General features: G+C 42.8%; 2 protein-coding genes across 8 annotated transcripts; both read right to left on the reverse strand.

The window, feature by feature from the left end:
• Window positions 1-877: 877 nt before the first annotated feature.
• Window positions 878-2757, reverse strand: LOC125643868 (melanin-concentrating hormone receptor 1-like). The gene is made up of 2 exons (XM_048867101.1): window positions 2566-2757; window positions 878-1875 (listed from the first exon to the last, which is right to left on the reverse strand). The coding sequence occupies exons 1-2, from the start codon at window positions 2648-2650 to the stop codon at window positions 878-880; spliced, it is 1083 nt and encodes a 360-aa protein (XP_048723058.1). The 5' UTR covers window positions 2651-2757.
• A 2326-nt stretch (window positions 2758-5083) lies between these two features.
• On the reverse strand, window positions 5084-16642 carry LDAF1 (lipid droplet assembly factor 1). Of its 7 annotated transcripts, none has more exons than XM_048867285.2 (7): window positions 16399-16642; window positions 14275-14348; window positions 13513-13650; window positions 12547-12627; window positions 11438-11606; window positions 10198-10336; window positions 5084-6346 (listed from the first exon to the last, which is right to left on the reverse strand). In XM_048867285.2, the coding sequence occupies exons 3-7, from the start codon at window positions 13582-13584 to the stop codon at window positions 6250-6252; spliced, it is 558 nt and encodes a 185-aa protein (XP_048723242.1). In that variant the 5' UTR covers window positions 13585-13650; window positions 14275-14348; window positions 16399-16642; the 3' UTR covers window positions 5084-6249. The 7 variants fall into 7 exon arrangements, with proteins under 7 accessions (XP_048723242.1, XP_048723239.1, XP_048723243.1 ...); XM_048867282.2 differs by having other exon boundaries at window positions 13513-13653; XM_048867286.2 differs by having other exon boundaries at window positions 14253-14348.
• Window positions 16643-17525: the final 883 nt, after the last annotated feature.

Raw genomic sequence — 17525 nt, forward strand, 5'->3', positions numbered from 1 at the left:
TGCCAGTGTCAGCAAACACTTCTGTCTAATGAAGTGCATAGAGTCCAGTCGTTATTTTCCGCTGTGCAATGGTTTGATGACCTGGTGGCAGCTAATCATTCAAGTCATGTTGGTGGGTGTACTATAATAATACAGTTCAGAACAGTTATTCTTTGGCTATTTTCAATTCATGATTTAATTTTAAATGCATTTGAAATTATTCTTCTGGCTCTGGAACAGCTGATGTTGCTGGCAGAAAGCTGGCTTTGATCACTAGGAAATGAGTACAATATTGGCTATGGTTAATGATCACATGCAGATGGAACGATGTAAATAGAGAAGTGAAAATGCTATTGTTGAATTGCTTTAAAATGTATTAGATTCCTGATCTGACCCCAGGGAGAGAAGGATCAGAGCTGGTCTTAAGTCATCATTCTTCACACACTTAAAGCAAGAAAACAAGTTGAAACGCACGCCAGGTGTGATCCAATGGCAGTGCCTCTCAGCCAAGCCATGACTCATTGCTTGTATGGAATTTAACACCAACACTAAAATGTTTGGTGCCTGGGCCCTTCCAGTGAGAATATATGAAGAGTGCAAAAGTCTTTCACTTGCCAGGGGGGAAAGTAATTCACGTCTAGCCAGGAAGAATTTAGAGGACACACATGAACTGGCTCAGCGTCAGACAGAACCCAGCCCAAATGTTGACGCTGCAGAAATCTGTTTCCAGCCACAAGAGATCAGCTGGGCAGAGGAACCACTCCCACCACAAGACAGCCATTGGTACTCAGCCAAACAACTGTGTGTGCATTTGTGGAGGAATGTCTATAGTTAATACATGAGACCACCAGGGGCTTTTCTGGGCTGTGTGGGAATCTCCCACCTGCTGCCGATCTCTTTACCTGCCAGAGACAGACACCAGGTGCAGCAGTGGCTGTCCTGACTCATTTGGGTCCCCCTGTGCGCTGTTGCCCCCGTTCTGGGAAGCCTCTTCCCCTGCAGCAGCCGGCCTGACGGAAACCACCAGCCTCCTGCGGAAGGTCTGCCCTAGCAGGATGTAGATGAAGGGGTTGAGGCAGCTACTGGCATAGCCCATGCTGATGGCCACGTTGTAGGCATAGTAGAAGGGCAGGGTGGGGTGGCGCATGGCTAGCTGCACAAGCTGTAGCACATGGTAAGGCGCCCAGCAGATGAAGAAGGCCAGGCAGATGGCAATGGCCACACGTGTCACTTTCTTGGTGCAGGTGCTGGTGCACCTCTGGCCAGTGAGTGCCTCTGAGGACCTGGCCATCCTGAGCAGGATCCTCCTGTAGGCCACAGTGATGAGGGTAAAGGGGATGGCGAAGACGAGGAAGAACTGATAGAGCGTATACCAGTAGATGTCATTCTGCGGGTCTGGCAGCCGAATCCCACAGCCCAGCAGCCCCCCAGCCAGAGGGATGAGCCGGGCATACATCCACACGGGGGTGATGCTGAGGAAAGAGAGGGCCCAGAGCATGCAGATCACCAGGATGGCCACAAGTGGCTTCCTGAAGCGAGTGGAGGTGAAAGGGTACACGCAGGCCAGGTAGCGGTCAATGGACATGGCAGTGAGGATATAGGTGCTAGTGAATTGGCTGTTGGCATCCAGAGCAGTGATAATGGTGCACATGGTTTCCCCAAAGTACCAGGCTCCGTTGCCCAGCAGCTGGTGAATGAGGAAGGGCATGCCCAGGAGGAAGAGCAGATCCACCATGGAGAGGCTGATGATGAAGATATCTGGGACACTGCTCCTGGGGCTGGATTTCTTAAAGACTGTGCAGATCACCAGGCTGTTACCAATGATGCCTAGGAAGAAGATGATGCTAAACAGGGTAGGCATGATGAAGTCAGCATAGCTTACAGTGCTGGGCTCACCTGCAGAGACAGAGCATAGGCAGAGAAACATCAGGGCATGTGTACCGTGAGCAGAGGGTGCAGGGGAAGTTAGGGGCTTTACAGACTGGACATCCTGGTTTCTAATAAAACAATGATAATATGCTTATAGCAATATAACAATAATGTATTTTCCACACATACATAAGGTGGTGAGTGTGTTAATATAATACACATGCCTATACACATATGTACAAATCTATTTACACTCACACATATAGACAGACAGAGGTGTATGTGTATCTTCATGTATGTGTACAGTGATATATACTATATACAGCAAACTTAGTTATACATATATCTGCACTTATGTGTAAACACACACTCAAACATACATATAGATACAGTATACACATGAATATGCACATCTAGGTTTCTTTGGATACAGCATACGTTTGTGTATATGCACACATGTATCACCTTGTGTACAATATATGCACGTGTGTATCTCTTTATGTAGGAGTCTGTGTATATGCACACACACCAGATGCATGCATATATAAATGTGTGTGTGTGTGTATAATACACATACTCCTTAGTTATATAGTAGACTCATAATAGCCCCAGTCCCATCACTTTTAGCTTTGAGAAAAGTGATCAGCAATTATCCCTGTATATAAGGTCTCCTGACAGCATGCACAAATATATATTTTCACCTACTCATTTACTTACCAGGCAGGGAAAAGTTTTGCACAGCCTTGGTGATGTTAGCAGTGCAGCCATTCAAGCTCTCTGTAGGATTTGTTTTAAAATCCATCCCTCAGCAGTAATTGGATCTGATCAATAGTTTGAAGATGTTGCGGTGCTGACGTTTAATGTAGAAGAAAGGTGGCCAGTTCCTGGGAGATCCTGTGATGATTCTCAAACCTGCTACTCTGAGAACCAGCAGAGGCTGCTGTCTCTGTTAAAAAGCTGCTGTTGTAAAGCTCTGACTCTCTTGCTTCTACACCAATGCCAGGTGAAACTGACACCAAAATGTAAGAGGAAAGTGCCTATCAGCAGGCTGTCAGCTGAGTGCCTATTAACACACTGGGAGGGAGAACAGAGAAGCAGAGCTCATTTATGTAGTGCAGAAGGCAGCGACTGGGATCCATTGGTGGACTGAGAAATAAACCTATGTTCTATAAAAAGACACTGGGACTTGTGCTAAGTAAATTGAAATACATTACACACATGCACAAACACATGCATTCAACATATAGGGCAGCTGTGGCTTTCATGACTCATATAAGCAAGTCAATAATACTATCTGCCTGAAAAGAGTTAATCTGAAGAGCCAACATTTAAATTTCAGTTGTATATGCTAGGGTTTGGGCTAATTTCCATTTGCTTTTAACTCAAACAATATGAGCTATTAGTGGCTGAAAATATAAGGGCTGGATGGGTAAATATATTGGGAGCTATAATATTTTCTGATAAACCTGCTGAGTTGCAGCGCAATGAAGGACCTCTTCTTTCTCTCTCCCCCTTCCCCAATATTTTTCCCATTTTACTCCAGTGGACCATTGAAGCATCTGTGGAATGTGGAAGCAAGGACTGCTTATGGTCAACACAGGCAGGCACTGCTTGGAGAGGAGGGGAACTAATCAGGAGATTTCTTTTCAAGGTTTGTGTGAAACTGTTGAAGTTTTATAGCATTTACATGTAATAAATACAATATTGGAAAAACTAAATGAGGTGGGACCTAGGCTTTCATTTAAATTACTGTCTTGCTTCTCCCACAACTTAAATTACAACATAGTCTTAGCAGCCAATGCACTCATGAACTGTAGACTCATGGATATTAGTCACTTTGGAAGATGAGATTACATACTAGGGATAATAGTTCTAGTGAGAGTAGATAGTAGGCAGTAATGCAAGGAAAGGTAGGATGATAATCAGATTGATGTGATTTCAAGTCCCATTTCTTGCTAACCACAAGGATTCCTAGTACTTAGCAATAATTTCTATCCTGGTGGTTCATCGACCAGTGACCATTTTAAGGTCTAACAGCACAGTGAAAAATTCACTTCATTTACCAGATAGGGCAGGATGCTTTCAGCATCACAACCCTTTGGGTCACACTGCCCCTTAGAAGTCTCTTTAATTTGCAAACTGCATTCTCAACTGGTTCATTGCAGTTCTGGTCCATTCTGGTACCTGCACAGGGAAATAAGGTTGGTTGAAAGGAAAAGTATAAGTGTTGACTCCCAATCATTCCAAATTTTAACTTGCTTCCTTTCTTGGGGCATACTTTTATACTCGTTTCAGAAAATAGGACTTAACCATGTCCTCTCTTGCTTTGGAGATAAGGGGAAAATTGTTATGCACAAGTTTGTGCTATTAGCATCAATGGCAGCAAGGAAAATGTATGAAGAAACAGACTTCACTTAAAAATTGGAGTCACTGTAATTGCAATTACATTAGTTTCTTCACATACCAGTGCAAAGCAATTACTGCTTATCAATATTTTCATTACAATGCTCTTGTCTTACCTTGGGTCTGCAATTCCTCCAGGTGCAAAGGGAAGTGTTTGTCTTTATTGTTTTATTGCAGCAATTGAAAGCCAGCACACTTGTAGATATAGCAGCTGCTGCTGAAAGCTTCACTAAAGAATGCACTTTCCTTTTGGAAGCTGGCAGGTAAGACTACTCGCACAGATGGCAGAAGCGTACGTAATAAAAACTTGCTGATGGGCTGTACTGACTGCAGCTGTGATGTGAATTCTTCTTGGTCAGCCCTGAACGTGAATAAAAGTGCAGCATTCTGCAGCAAAGTTACAATGTTGTTCCATACAAATCCTTAGCTGATGTAAAATTTGAGACAGGAGTAAATTTGGGTCTACACTAAGGGGCATATTTGTTTTGAGAGATAATTTGAAATATACCTTCAGTTTAGAGACAAACAGTGTACCAGTTCATGCAACGTTGCAACATTATACCAGCTGAGGACCAAGAATGCTGCTGCCCATTTAAAGACAAGGAGGGCTGAATATCCCCAAATAATGCCAAACTGGCCACAGTTTGTGGCTGTCAAATTTATTGAGGAATAACTCACAAGGTGACGTGTTTGGGTTAATACAAAATGAAGCAAGAGCTCGTAAAAACTGAAATCTAATTCTAAGTAATGTTCATTACGGTTTAAGTTTTGAAAACTTGTTTTTGTTACTTTAGCAAGGATAAACAGGGTAACAGCAAAAAGACAACCCAGATAAACAAACAGCACTTTATTAAACTAAGTATCTTTGAGATACACGAGGTTACTATTTAAGTAAAGATGTTTAGTATTTGCCCTCCCCCAGAAAAAGTTCACAGAATTTACATAGTCAGAGTGAAAATTGGTAAGCAAAACAGACTTGCAAAAACACTCGAACACTAAGCCCCTAATCCGCACCTCTTGTCGGATGGAAGGAGAATGAGGAAGGTATCCCTTCTGAATAACTTATCAAAACATGTAAGAGTTTAGACCAGTGGTCCCCAAGCTTTTTTGCTCCCTCTTTTCCCTCCCCCCATCTGATCCGCAAACCACACTCACCCATCCTGGGAGCTGCGGTCAGGAGCTGGAGCTGGGGCTGGGCACCACGGTCACGAGTGAAGCCAGTGCTGCAGCTGGGGACGTGGTCGGGGCCAAGAGCAGAACTTGGTGGCACTCCCTCTCTGCCCCCCATGGGGGCTGGCCCTGGCCCTGTTGTGCTCCCCAGAACGTTCCTCCCCATCCTCTTAGGGGGTCCGACCCATAGTTTGGGAACCACTGGTTTAGGCTATTAAATATTATACATAGTAAAACTTCCTTTACCTTGCTTTTCCAACAACAGATATATTTAACATGGTGCAGGCGTAGTTCTTTACCACACAGATATTTTGATAACCACTGTTAAGGTTTAAAAATATTTTTCCAGTATTCAAACATGTGTTACCTTGTGTTGCTGTGCTTTCCCATTTCCCACATGTGTTACCTTGTGTTGCTGTGCTTTCCCATTTCCCAAGTGCAAAAACATCCAACTGCTGCAGTCAGGTTGTTCCCCTTTGATTAAATTCTAACACCAACAGTTATAATCTCAAAACACACTTCCTCCTTGCACAAAACTGCCCCAATTTTATTCCGAATTATTGCTTTTATAGCAACAGGACTGGACACTGTAGTGTGTTTGGAAGATTTCTCACCATGCCCTGTACACTTAGCATGACAGTGAATTGACTACAGGTTAAGATACTGTTACTATGCATTTTACAGCAACAACCAAAGAGGCATATTGAGTCTCAATTTCCATAAACAACGCACAAAGCTTGAGTATTTGACAGGAAAACAAAAAATTATAATTCAGAACAGTACAAGTAAGTGCATATCAAGGAAGACAGGAAGCTGGGAAAGTCCTGTTCATTCGCTCTTTGTGTTCTTGTTAGAAGGGTCCAAGACAGGAGGACTACTTTGTAGCAAACTGTTTCCATTAGCTTCTTGCTTCTTTACCAGGCTGCTGTATAATGAGAAGAATGGTCAAATTTACTGGATTTTGCTTCCACAGGAGATTGTTGAGATCTTACCCAACACAAAGAAAGTTGAGCAATATGGGGGTTGACAAACCTATTACCTAGCATTTCTAGAGCAACTATTATTGAATTATCTGGGTGCTCTCCCAGCAATTATCTCATAGGATCCAGGGATCCATGTATGGGGATCGGCTTGATGCATGTCGTTCACTTACCCTCAAAGATCTGCAATGAATATGATGAAATTTTTTTAGCTTTGGCTGTATAATGTGGAACAACCCTCATGTGGACAAAGGAGGGGAAATTTTTTGGAGCATCAGGTGATATAAAAGACCTAGCAGAACGATTCCACTGAAGCCATGCTGCCGGAGAACAGGAGTGGCAACAAGCTTTGGAGCCAGCGCAAAGACAGGACTTCTGCCTGATAATCCTATGTTTTGGCATTCCCTTAGGAGTCACAGGTGGTTCTGTTTGTCCTCCGATATCGAAGGGACACTGCCCTGCAGATGCCAAATCTGAGGAAAATCCTCTGATGGAACCCTCAGTTTTATTCCCTACAGGTCTGCCTTCTGCTGGATGGGGGATTTGGACCCTAGAAAGTAGTACTACATGGATAGAGCCTGTCCCCAATAGTAACAGAAGCAGGCTATAGGTGGCACTCCGGCTTAATCCTCTTTAGCTCCTCTTACAAGACAGAATGCACATGTAACACTGTGACTTAGGCCCTCATTTACAATACAAATACATTCTAGTCTGCTGGACCATTTATAATACAGTTGTCCCTGACCCAGTTAAAACATGCTTCCAATCTGTAATATAGACAGGACCTTAACTGTGTTTTGCAGAGCGGACAAGGCTTTAGCTCAGTTATGGAACACAGTCAAGGTCCTGTCTGCACTACAAAATGGAACAGTATTGTAACCAGGTATCCCGACTTAGTTGCATTTGTAGAGGAGCCCCAAGAAAACACCATCCCAGCCACTATGGATGTAGAAGCCCTCTATACTAACATTCCACACAAAGATGGACTACAAGCCGTCAGGAACAGTATCCCCGATAATGTCACGGCAAACCTGGTGGCTGAACTTTGTGACTTTGTCCTCACCCATAACTATTTCACATTTGGGGACAATGTATACCTTCAGATCAGCGGCACTGCTATGGCCCCACAGAATGCCAACATTTTTATGGCTGACTTAGAACAACACTTCCTCAGCTCTCGTCCCCTAATGCCCCTACTCTACTTGTGCTACATTGATGACATCTTCATCATCTGGACCCATGGAAAAGAAGCCCTTGAGGAATTCCACCATGATTTCAACAATTTCCATCCCACCACCAACCTCAGCCTGGACCAGTCCACACAAGAGATCCACTTCCTGGACACTACGGTGCTAATAAGCGATGGTCACATAAACACCACCCTATACCGGAAACCTACTGACCGCTATACTTACCTACATGCCTCCAGCTTTCATTCAGACCACACCACACGATCCATTGTCTACAGCCAAGCTCTACGATACAATCGCATTTGCTCCAACTCCTCAGACAGAGACAAACACCTACAAGATCTCTATCAAGCGTTCTTACAACTACAATACCCACCTGCTGAAGTGAAGAAACAGATTGACAGAGCCAGAAGAGTACCCAGAAGTTACCTACTACAGGACAGGCCCAACAAAGAAAATAACAGAACGGCACTAGCCATCACCTTCAGCCCTCAACTAAAACCTCTCCAACACATCATCAAGGATCTACAACCTATCCTGAAGGACGACCCATCACTCTCACAGATCTTGGGAGACAGGCCAGTCCTTGCTTACAGAAAGCTCCCCAACCTGAAGGAAATACTCACCAGCAACCACACACCACACAACAAAAACACTAACCCAGGAACCTATCCTTGCAACAAAGCCTGTTGCCAACTATGCCCACATATCAATTCAGGGGACACCATCATAGGGCGTAATCACACCAGCCACACTTTCAGAGGCTCATTCACCTGCACATCTACCAATGTGATATATGCCACCATGTGCCAGCAATGCCCCTCTGCCATGTACATTGGCCAATCTGGACAGTCTCTACGTAAAAGAATAAATGGACACAAATCAGATGTCAAGAATTATAACATTCAAAAACCAGTCCGAGAACACTTCAATCTCTCTGGTCACTCGATTACAGACCTAAAAGTGGCAATTCTTCATCAAAAAAACTTCAAAAACAGACTCCGAGAGACTGCTGAATTGGAATTAATTTGCAAACTGGACACCATTAACTTAGGCTTGAATAAAGACTGGGAGTGCATGTGTCATTACACAAAGTAAAACTACTTCCCCATGTTTATTTCCCCCCTACTGTTCCTCACATGTTCTTGTCAACTGCTGGAAATGGCCCACCTTGATTATCACTACAAAAGGGTTTTTTTCCTCTCCTGCTGGTAATAGCTCACCTTACCTGATCCCTCTCATTACAGTGTGTATGGTAACACCCATTGTTTCATGTTCTCTGTGTATATAAAATCTCCCCACTGTATTTTCCACTGCATGCATTCGATGAAGTAAGCTGTAGCTCACGAAAGCTTATGCTCAAATAAATCTGTTAGTCTCTAAGGTGCCACAAGTACTCCTTTTCTTTTTGCCAAGACTTTTTGCATCTTAGCCCTGGTCTACACTACAGAATTACTTTGGTATAACTACGTCACTCAGGGATGTGAATAATCCACACCCGAGCGACATAGTTATATCAATCTAAGAGCTGGTGTAAACAGCGCTATGTCAGCGGGAGAGTTTCTCCCGATTAACTAAGATGATGGGAAAAGCTCTCTCCCGTTGTCTTAGAGCGTCTTCATTAAAGTGCTACAGTGATACAGCTGTGCTGATACAGCGTTTTGAAATTTTGACCTGCCCTTACAGAAAGGTGATTGTGTAATTAAAAAGAACACTGTCATGTCAAATCTGACCAAAGCTAAGTTACAGGTTTCATAAAACAGGCTTTTACAAAACCTAACACTAACAGAAATATTTCCACAATTTTTTAAAAGGCTTTCTTGTTTTGCTTTTAAAATAGATATTTATTTGCAACGGTTGCCTCAAAAGCACTGCATAATTGTGGTAATGCAGAAGAACCAGAAAGCAAAATTGACTAGAAAATGGCTATAAAAGTAAAAGTATTCTATTTTCTTCTTCCAAGTCGAGAAGTGAACACACACTGTGCATAGGTAAGAGGAAATTAAATTGTTAAAGTTCTTTCAATTTAGTAAACTAAAGAATTACTAACTGTTACATAATGATCAAGAATACCACAGGAATCAAATGACTGAAACCCAAACCATGGCTAAAGTTCTATAAGAGCCTCGTTTAGTAATAGGGAAAAGATGAAAAGCATGAACTGAACAGACAGGATTTTTAAAAGCTTTCCCAGACCAGGTGTTTCTTTACAGGGGCTTAATCCTTTCTATTTGGTACGTTCAAGCCTTTAATATTTAAAGCAGCTACATAACCCTGTTTATTTGTTGCTGTGTTTTAAAAGCTGAATAATTTTATCTGTTTGATATGAGGTTACATTAATACATGCAATTATACAAAGCAATTTTGATAACTATTTCTTCCTCCTCTTCCGTAAGTAGAAAATAGAGCCAGAGGTCCCTATATTAATTCTACTAAAATATAAATGTATATTATTGGCTAGACAGATATCTGCTGCATATTAATGGTCAGAGTAACATGCTATACTGACCAAGAACGATGAGTTTATTATCCTAAGTTAATCACAAGGTAACCAATGATGAGCCACAGCTTGACATTACAGAACAGCTCAATATGTTAATACTTACTTTGGAGTATGCCAGTAGTTGATTAGCGTTGAAAGAGCTATGTAGCAAATACTCAGTACTCCAGAAACTGCCAATGAAAGGACGCCCAGGCCACACAGCACACAAAGAAGGGCTATGCCACCTACTGATATTACAACACCTAGTAAGAGAGAATTAGTTTATTTACACAAATACATATACAAGTATACACACTAGATCCAGGAGATCTACTGCCACCCCAAATTCAAACTATCAGTGAAAATGATGTAGCACAACAACTAGCTGATTTGTTCACAGTGTAGTAGTTGAAGGCCCGATAGTCCCCATCCACAGGAAATCCTGAGGGCTACAGGGGAGGAAATCTCTATGAGGTTCTCCTTGCAGAGTTTTCCCCTGATAATTCTCATGGGGTGGTGCTTACTTCCCTGTGGAGTAGCCTGTGGGGCCAGCCCCCAAATTTCATTCATCTTCTAGGCTCCATGCAGATCCCAAAGGATTGGGGGGAAGGAGGGGGTTAGGATCTTCTGCACAGAAGCTCTGTGCCACCCCAGCAGCTCTGGCCACAATTTGGCTGTGGAAAATAACTCCACTGGGGCAGCACTGTCATGATCTCCCTTAATTGCTGTCTTTTTACAGGGGGTTCCCCCACCATGGAAAGATAATACATCATCTTTCTGCTCTGAGCTCCATAGGGCTGATTAGCAAACAATATACATCCTGCCCCAAGTCAGACCCTGGTCTGTCCCTTCTCTTCCAAGTGGATCCCCTGGCTCACAGAGAGCTTTCCATGGGGAATCCTTGGAGAGGAATAATCAGGCCCAAAGTTTATTTGGTGGTGGACAGTAGAACTGGAAGTATCCTTGAGAAAAGTAGTTTTAATACATGACATTTGTTACAGTCCAGAAGGAAAAACAAAACTATTTGCTCTTCTAAATGTGCTCTTGCTAAATCTCTTTGAAGGCCAGAGATTAAAGTTATCCATGGCAAGGATAAATGGATTAAACAGTGTACAGTGTTGGGATTATCTGCGCCCAAGACAGGAAAATCCTTTCTCCCTTTTTAATTAGAATACTATTCTGGTATTAAAAGACTGTTGCTGTTTCTGAAAGTAGAGACATGCACAAAAAGATCATTACGATTTGCTCGCACCAAGAACTTCTGCAGATGAGAGATAAGACAAATGAAAATCCTTGAAGTAAATAACTTTGTCCTAAAAGTTACTGATCTTTGTAGTAAGGAAATAAATAGATAAAGAAAATACCTTCAAGGACGACAACCCCCATACAGGCGACTATGGTTGTTGAAATCACAAATATCAGAAAGACTGCAACAGGAATAGCAGATACTGCAATAAACACCAACAGTGACAGGGCAACAAAAGGATGATCATCTAAGTACTGGCCAACTCGAGAGTTCATAAAAGAAACAACCTGTAAATGATTGAAAGAAAAAAGGCAGAATTAGATCAAATTTTAATTTTTTTAAAGTCTGTATTACCCGAGAAAGGGGTCAAAACCATTTTAGTGACATTATGGGTACAAACATTTCATAAATATGTAAGTCGATGAATTAATTTCAGAGGCAGTGGCCATCCTGTTTCAAAAGTATGAGCATCTGTCTGTTTAGGTACTTCTAGGGCACTCATCAACATAGTGTCTGAATGCTTCAAAAATTCTACAGTGAACACATCAAAGGAAAGTTTCTTCAACACATGTTGAAACAAAGGTAGAGATCACAATGGATTTAGCAAGGCAGATCATGTATTTTAGTATCTAAAAACTTGACAGTGAAGTGAAAACAACTAAGAAAGATCAGTAGGAGGTGAAGATTCCTCAGCGATAGCTTAAAATAATTTACAAGGAATATCCTGTTAATTGTGATACTGATAAACTTCAAACACATGCATACTAAAATAAGTATCAAAAGCCAAAATGGTAAATGAAACATGCAGGTCCATGGTATAACACAACCGATTTCAGTGGAGTTTTACCAGCTACAATTTTGATCCAATGAGCTATGTTTGTTTAAAAATCTGAAAATCTTCAAATCCTTCCTCACCTATAAACTGGCAATCTTCCCCTCCTCTATATGTGAGGACACTACAAGCTCATCTACATTGGAAAGTTGTACTGCTTTAATTATATCAGTATAGTTAAAAAGATATAATCCTCTTAGTGTGGATGCAGTTATATCGGTATAAAGGTGCTTTATACTAGTATGGCTTTTCCCATATAGGAGATGGAATAACTATATCACATAAGTCACTTTTATATTGGTGTAACTGTGTCCACTCTAGGTTTTTTTACTAGTATAACTATACTGATTAAAAAAAAAAATCCCTAGTGAAAACAGTTATACCAGTAAAGCTACCTCTTTCATGGCTGAAGATGTGGGAGGAGAGAACTCCCTGTAGCCAGACGGCACGAAAGGAAGACAACAGCCCTGCTGTATCTGGAAAAGATATGCACTAAGTGTTTTTAAAGCCCTGACTGTGCCCAGAAAGGTTACTGTCATTTGAAGCTCGCATAATTACCCCCTTCAAATAATTAAACCTTATAAAGATATACTGATTTTTTTTAGCAGATTTCTGTTTTACTCCTCCAACACTGAAAAATCAACGGGAAAAAAATACTATGTTGGTGGATCACAGTAAAATAGAGCTGCTGCCCAAAATTGACCAGGGCCCAATCCTGCTTTCCTGGAAGCCAATAAAAGTTTTGCCACTGATTTCCAAAGGCCCAGAATTAGTCCCTCTCTCTGTTAAGTCATGGGGCAATGCATATGCAATACCTGTGAGGAGTCTACGCAAAAATTAAATCTAAAATTAATGCTTACACAAAAATGGTCCATGTGTTTCCTACCACACACACAGCAGCTGGGAGAAGATCAATTTCTTTAGGTAGAACATCAATTTCTTTATCCTGTGTTTTGGTGTGAAGGCACCAGAGAGGTAATGACATAGTACTAAGAAAAAGAAAATCTGGGTTCCAGATCACTTAATCTATGCTCCAGTTTCCTTGTCTGTAAAATGTGGATAATACTTGCCACCTACTTTACTGAGCTGTTGTGAATTTTACTATTTGTGAGGCATTCAGATGCTACAGTAATGAGTACCACAGAAATGCCTCTAATTTTTTGTAAGTGTCTTGTTCCTTTTGAGTCCTCTTATTAAAAGAAGGAACTCATTTTCTCTCTGGAATTCAATATTAGTTTTATAATTAAATGTCATTATCATACAACCATAAAATAAAATTGGGCATGATGTTCCAACAATGATGAAAGGAGAAGTATTCTATGAACATGCTCTGTAAAATTATAAAATAATCCGAAACCCACATTGGAGTTGGTGTGGATGGTTTGCATCATGAAGTGCCACTGTTTCTGTAGTTCTTGCATTTCTTTTGACATTTTGGTGCCTTCAGTGTTGATCTTGAATCCTCTTCTGGAGAATTAATGCTTTTTTAGCCATCCACCCTACTTAAAAGTTAAGATAAAATTACAAACAGGCTTGGGCATAGTTATGTGAAAATTTTTCTTGTTTGAAACAGAAATATTTAGTTTATTATAGATTTTAATGTTACATGTAAAACATATAAAATGTAATGTAGTAATCTAAATTCCTGACAACTCTCCTAAGACATCCCCAAGTCCAGAAAGATTATTTTTCATTGTTCAAGTATCACGAATATAAAATGTCTCTGACCTTCTTAATTTATATCATAAATCCTGTACTTAACAGTAATAATGTACCCAAATACCAGTAGGAACTCAGTTCTATCTATTTAAGCATTATACCACATTCATTTCTGCCTGAACAGCTAATAATTTCTGAAGGTTACATTAATGAGGATATATGCACCTGTATATGGCCTCATATCTACAGCTAAAATCAAACACCATTCAACATTACAAATTAATGTATAGAGCAGAGGGAAGCTGCTTTCAAACAGTTTGAACATACATTATAAGCTCCTGAAACTTAAAGGGACAGCATCAACTTAAAATTGCATATCTGAAAGTTTATCCTATTATTCCTGAAAGGAACACTATAATTGAAAGATTAGAAAACATTTTACCTTTAGTTTTCTGAAAGTTTACCTTGAAATTTTACATCACTTTGTCTATAATCAATTTCACCACACAGTACTCAGTTTCCTCTTGTTTGTATAAGCCTTTCACACAGCAAGAAGGGGGAAAAAAATTGAAGTGGAAGATGTAAATCTTGGCAGAGGGATAGTACATGAAACTACTTTTAATCTTTGAACTGACTAGATTTCAAATTGACTATATCTCCTTGCATGTTCACTTTTTTTAAAATTACACAATTAGCGCTGTTCCACATGAGGTTTCAAATGTGTTTTACCAGTAGATTAAATTTAAAATATAGTCAGTGTCTTCCAAAATCACGTTTCCTTTGAAATTTAAAAGCAAAGTACGATATTATTTTTTAGAGTAACAGCCGTGTTAGTCTGTATTCGCAAAAAGAAAAGGAATACTTGTGGCACCTTAGAGACTAACCAATTTATTTGAGCATAAGCTTTCGTGAGCTATAGCTCACTTCATCGGATGCATAGTATCTTTTTGCGAATATTATTTTTACTGACAAACCATGAGTTCAAAAACATTATCAGGGCTGATGCAGTCACAATGGGAAGTTATAAAATTAAGTATTCAATAATTAGCAGAAGTGTGGATCTAAATTCTATTATCCTAGTTGTTAATGTTAAGAGGGGAAACCTACCAGGTACTATTACAAAAACTGCCTAGGAGCCCTGACAAAAATTCTTATTAAGTATTGTCTGAGAGTCTCCAGAGACTTATTCTAGCTAGAATGAAACTAATGCTCTGTAGTTTGAAAAATATATAGTAGTGATGAGAGGCTCCAAGATGCATGTACTGATATGGTCTGTAGGAGGAGATTTCTCTCTGCCTATTTCAGCATTCAAATTAAGCCATGTCTACACTACAGTGACTACAGCTGCATAGCTATGGTGCCCTGACTAAGGCTATGTCTACACTACACAGCTTTTAGCGACATGGCTGTGTCATTTCAGCTGCGCCGCTAAAAGGGTTTGTTGGCAGGAGAGAGAGCTCTTCTGCCAACAAAAAACTTCCAACCCCAATGCACAGCGTTTGCTTTGCTGGCAGGAGAGTGCTCCTGCCACCAAAGCGCTGTTCACACCGGCACTTTTGTCTTTCAGGGTGTGTGGTTTTTTTACACCTCTGAAAGACAAACGTTTCGTGGTTCAGTTGCCAGTGTAGACAAAGCCTAACACCGTAGCACAGACATGGGTTTTTCTGTCGCTGCAGAAAACACCACCAGAAAACAGAAAACACCACCATAGGTGCTGGAACTAAGGATTCTGACTTGAAGTGGTTTCCATCATATACAGGGATTACAGTAAAAAGAAAAGGAGTACTTGTGGCACCTTAGAGACTAACCAATTTATTTGAGCATGAGCTTTCGTGAGCCACAGCTCACTTCATCAGATGTGATGAAGATGGGATTACAGTGTGGTTCAACAGCTCTCAGCACCCCTGAACTCCACCTCCTTGAGTAACAGAGCTAGGTCTAGGGAAAGCATCCTTTGATTGACCTAGCTGTGTATATATACAGTGAGGGTTTGGTCGGCAAGTCCCCACCCAGGCTTTGATTGGCATTGCTGTGGCACTGGGCTGTGGATTTTTCACCCCCCTAAATGCCTTGGCTGTACTGAGCTAAATTTTAAGTGTAGCTCAAGCTTAATGGGCAGCGTGGGCTGGTTCCTCGGGGGATCACACACACTGCTGGGGCTGGGGGTCCAGGAGAAGAGACTGGAACAGACAGAGACAGGAGGCCCCGTTGGGGACGGAGCTCTCCTGCAGAGCGGCGGGCGTGAGGAGAAAGGCTCTGGGGGCAAAACCGTCCTAGACACCCCCTCCCCGCGCTCTGGCACGCCGAGGAGGGGCGCCAGGGAGCGGGAGTTCCCCGCAGCTTGGAGCAGCAGCTGGGCTGGGCCCCGAGAAGGGCGGGGAGGGGACTCACGGTGGGACAAGCCTCTTCCTGGGGACCAGGCGGGCTGGCCTCTCCCGGCGGCTCGGCGGGCACGGGGGGGGGAATCCCCACCCCTGCCGCCGCCGCCCGATGCCAGGGGCCGGGCGGCTTCCCGCCTCCGGGCGAGGAGGCTTCTCGCGAAGTCCCCAGCGGGCGGCGCGCGGCCCAGGCGGCGCCGATCCCCCTACCTCAGAGGCCGGCTCCCCATTCCAGCCGCGGCAGCCGCCTCCGCGCCCCCTCCGGCCTCCGCCCGGCTCGGCCTGGCAGGCGGATGCTGCGTCTGGGACAGCCGGGCCTGCAGGCAGCTGACGGGCGAGGCGGGGCTGCGGCTGCTGCTGCTTCTGCTTGCAACTGCCACTTCCCCCGGCTGGGTTGGGAGGCGCCGCTGCTGTGATGTGCAACAGGCCGCTCCCAAAGCAGATGCCTCCTGCCTACGTGTGAAAGCTAAAATAAGGACGTGGGGGGCGGGGCGGCACAGGACCTGAGGAGACACTGTCGGTGCTGGTCTAGCAGGCCCATCACATACAAGGCACTTCCATGGGCCCGGCATGTTCACATACAACATGGCACGGTTGCACCCGCACATGTGGCAGTGGTGTGTCTCCAGAGAACATTGCCTGCCCCTGCCATAGTATGGGGGTGGGGGGTGCACACTGCTGGCAGGATCAGAGGGAGTGGAGCGGGGGAAGGCCAATCGGATACACAAAATGCAAACGTCTTGCTCAGCCCATGCCAGTGCCTTGTGTGGAAACATAGCAAGCCCATGACAATGTCATGTATGGAGTACACAAGTGCCATGCGTGACAAGTCCTTTCCAGTGTTACCTATAGAGACACCCCAGTGCCACACGTGTTGGCACACCAGTGCCACATATGTGAACATGCAAGGCTCATGTAAATGCCTTGTGTGTGTGTGTGTGTGTGTGTGCATGTTAGATCAGTTCTGACTGTCCTGTCCCTCCAAATGTCACTATTTTTAGCTTTCACATGTTGACAGGAGGCATGTGCCTTTATGAAGATTTTTAACTCATGACAGCAGCTCTGATCTCCTCAGTCAATCAAAAGTGTCCTTGTTATTTTACTTTGTCTAAACTACTGCATTTGTAAAATGCCCACCTCATCCTATCCAGCCAAATTATGTTTTGGCTCTTGGCACACTGCAAAATGTAAGTTTCATTTGGAAATCTGTGCAGATGGCATAATAGGCTGGCGCAACTTAGCCGAGGCAGCAAGTGGAGAGGAGGGCAAGCTGTAGTTAGTAAGCTTGCAGGAGGTGAGATTTGGTTTGCAGAGAAGTGGTGTTGCCGGCACAGAGT

This window comes from Caretta caretta, chromosome 10 (genome assembly GCF_965140235.1).
Source record: "Caretta caretta isolate rCarCar2 chromosome 10, rCarCar1.hap1, whole genome shotgun sequence".
Lineage (NCBI taxonomy): Eukaryota > Metazoa > Chordata > Testudines > Cheloniidae > Caretta > Caretta caretta.

Coding starts and splice junctions, on each gene's coding strand:
- LDAF1 (XM_048867281.2), bottom strand. CDS start 13,584: ATGTCAAAAGAAATGCAAGAACTACAGAAACAGTGGCACTTCATGATG. Junction 12,628..13,512: donor CCATCCACACCAACTCCAAT/GTGGGTTTCGGA, acceptor TATCTTTTCCAG/ATACAGCAGGGCTGTTGTCT. Junction 10,337..11,437: donor GGGGGTTGTCGTCCTTGAAG/GTATTTTCTTTA, acceptor CTCTCTTACTAG/GTGTTGTAATATCAGTAGGT.
- LOC125643868 (XM_048867101.1), bottom strand. CDS start 2,650: ATGGATTTTAAAACAAATCCTACAGAGAGCTTGAATGGCTGCACTGCT. Junction 1,876..2,565: donor GCAAAACTTTTCCCTGCCTG/GTAAGTAAATGA, acceptor CTGTCTCTGCAG/GTGAGCCCAGCACTGTAAGC.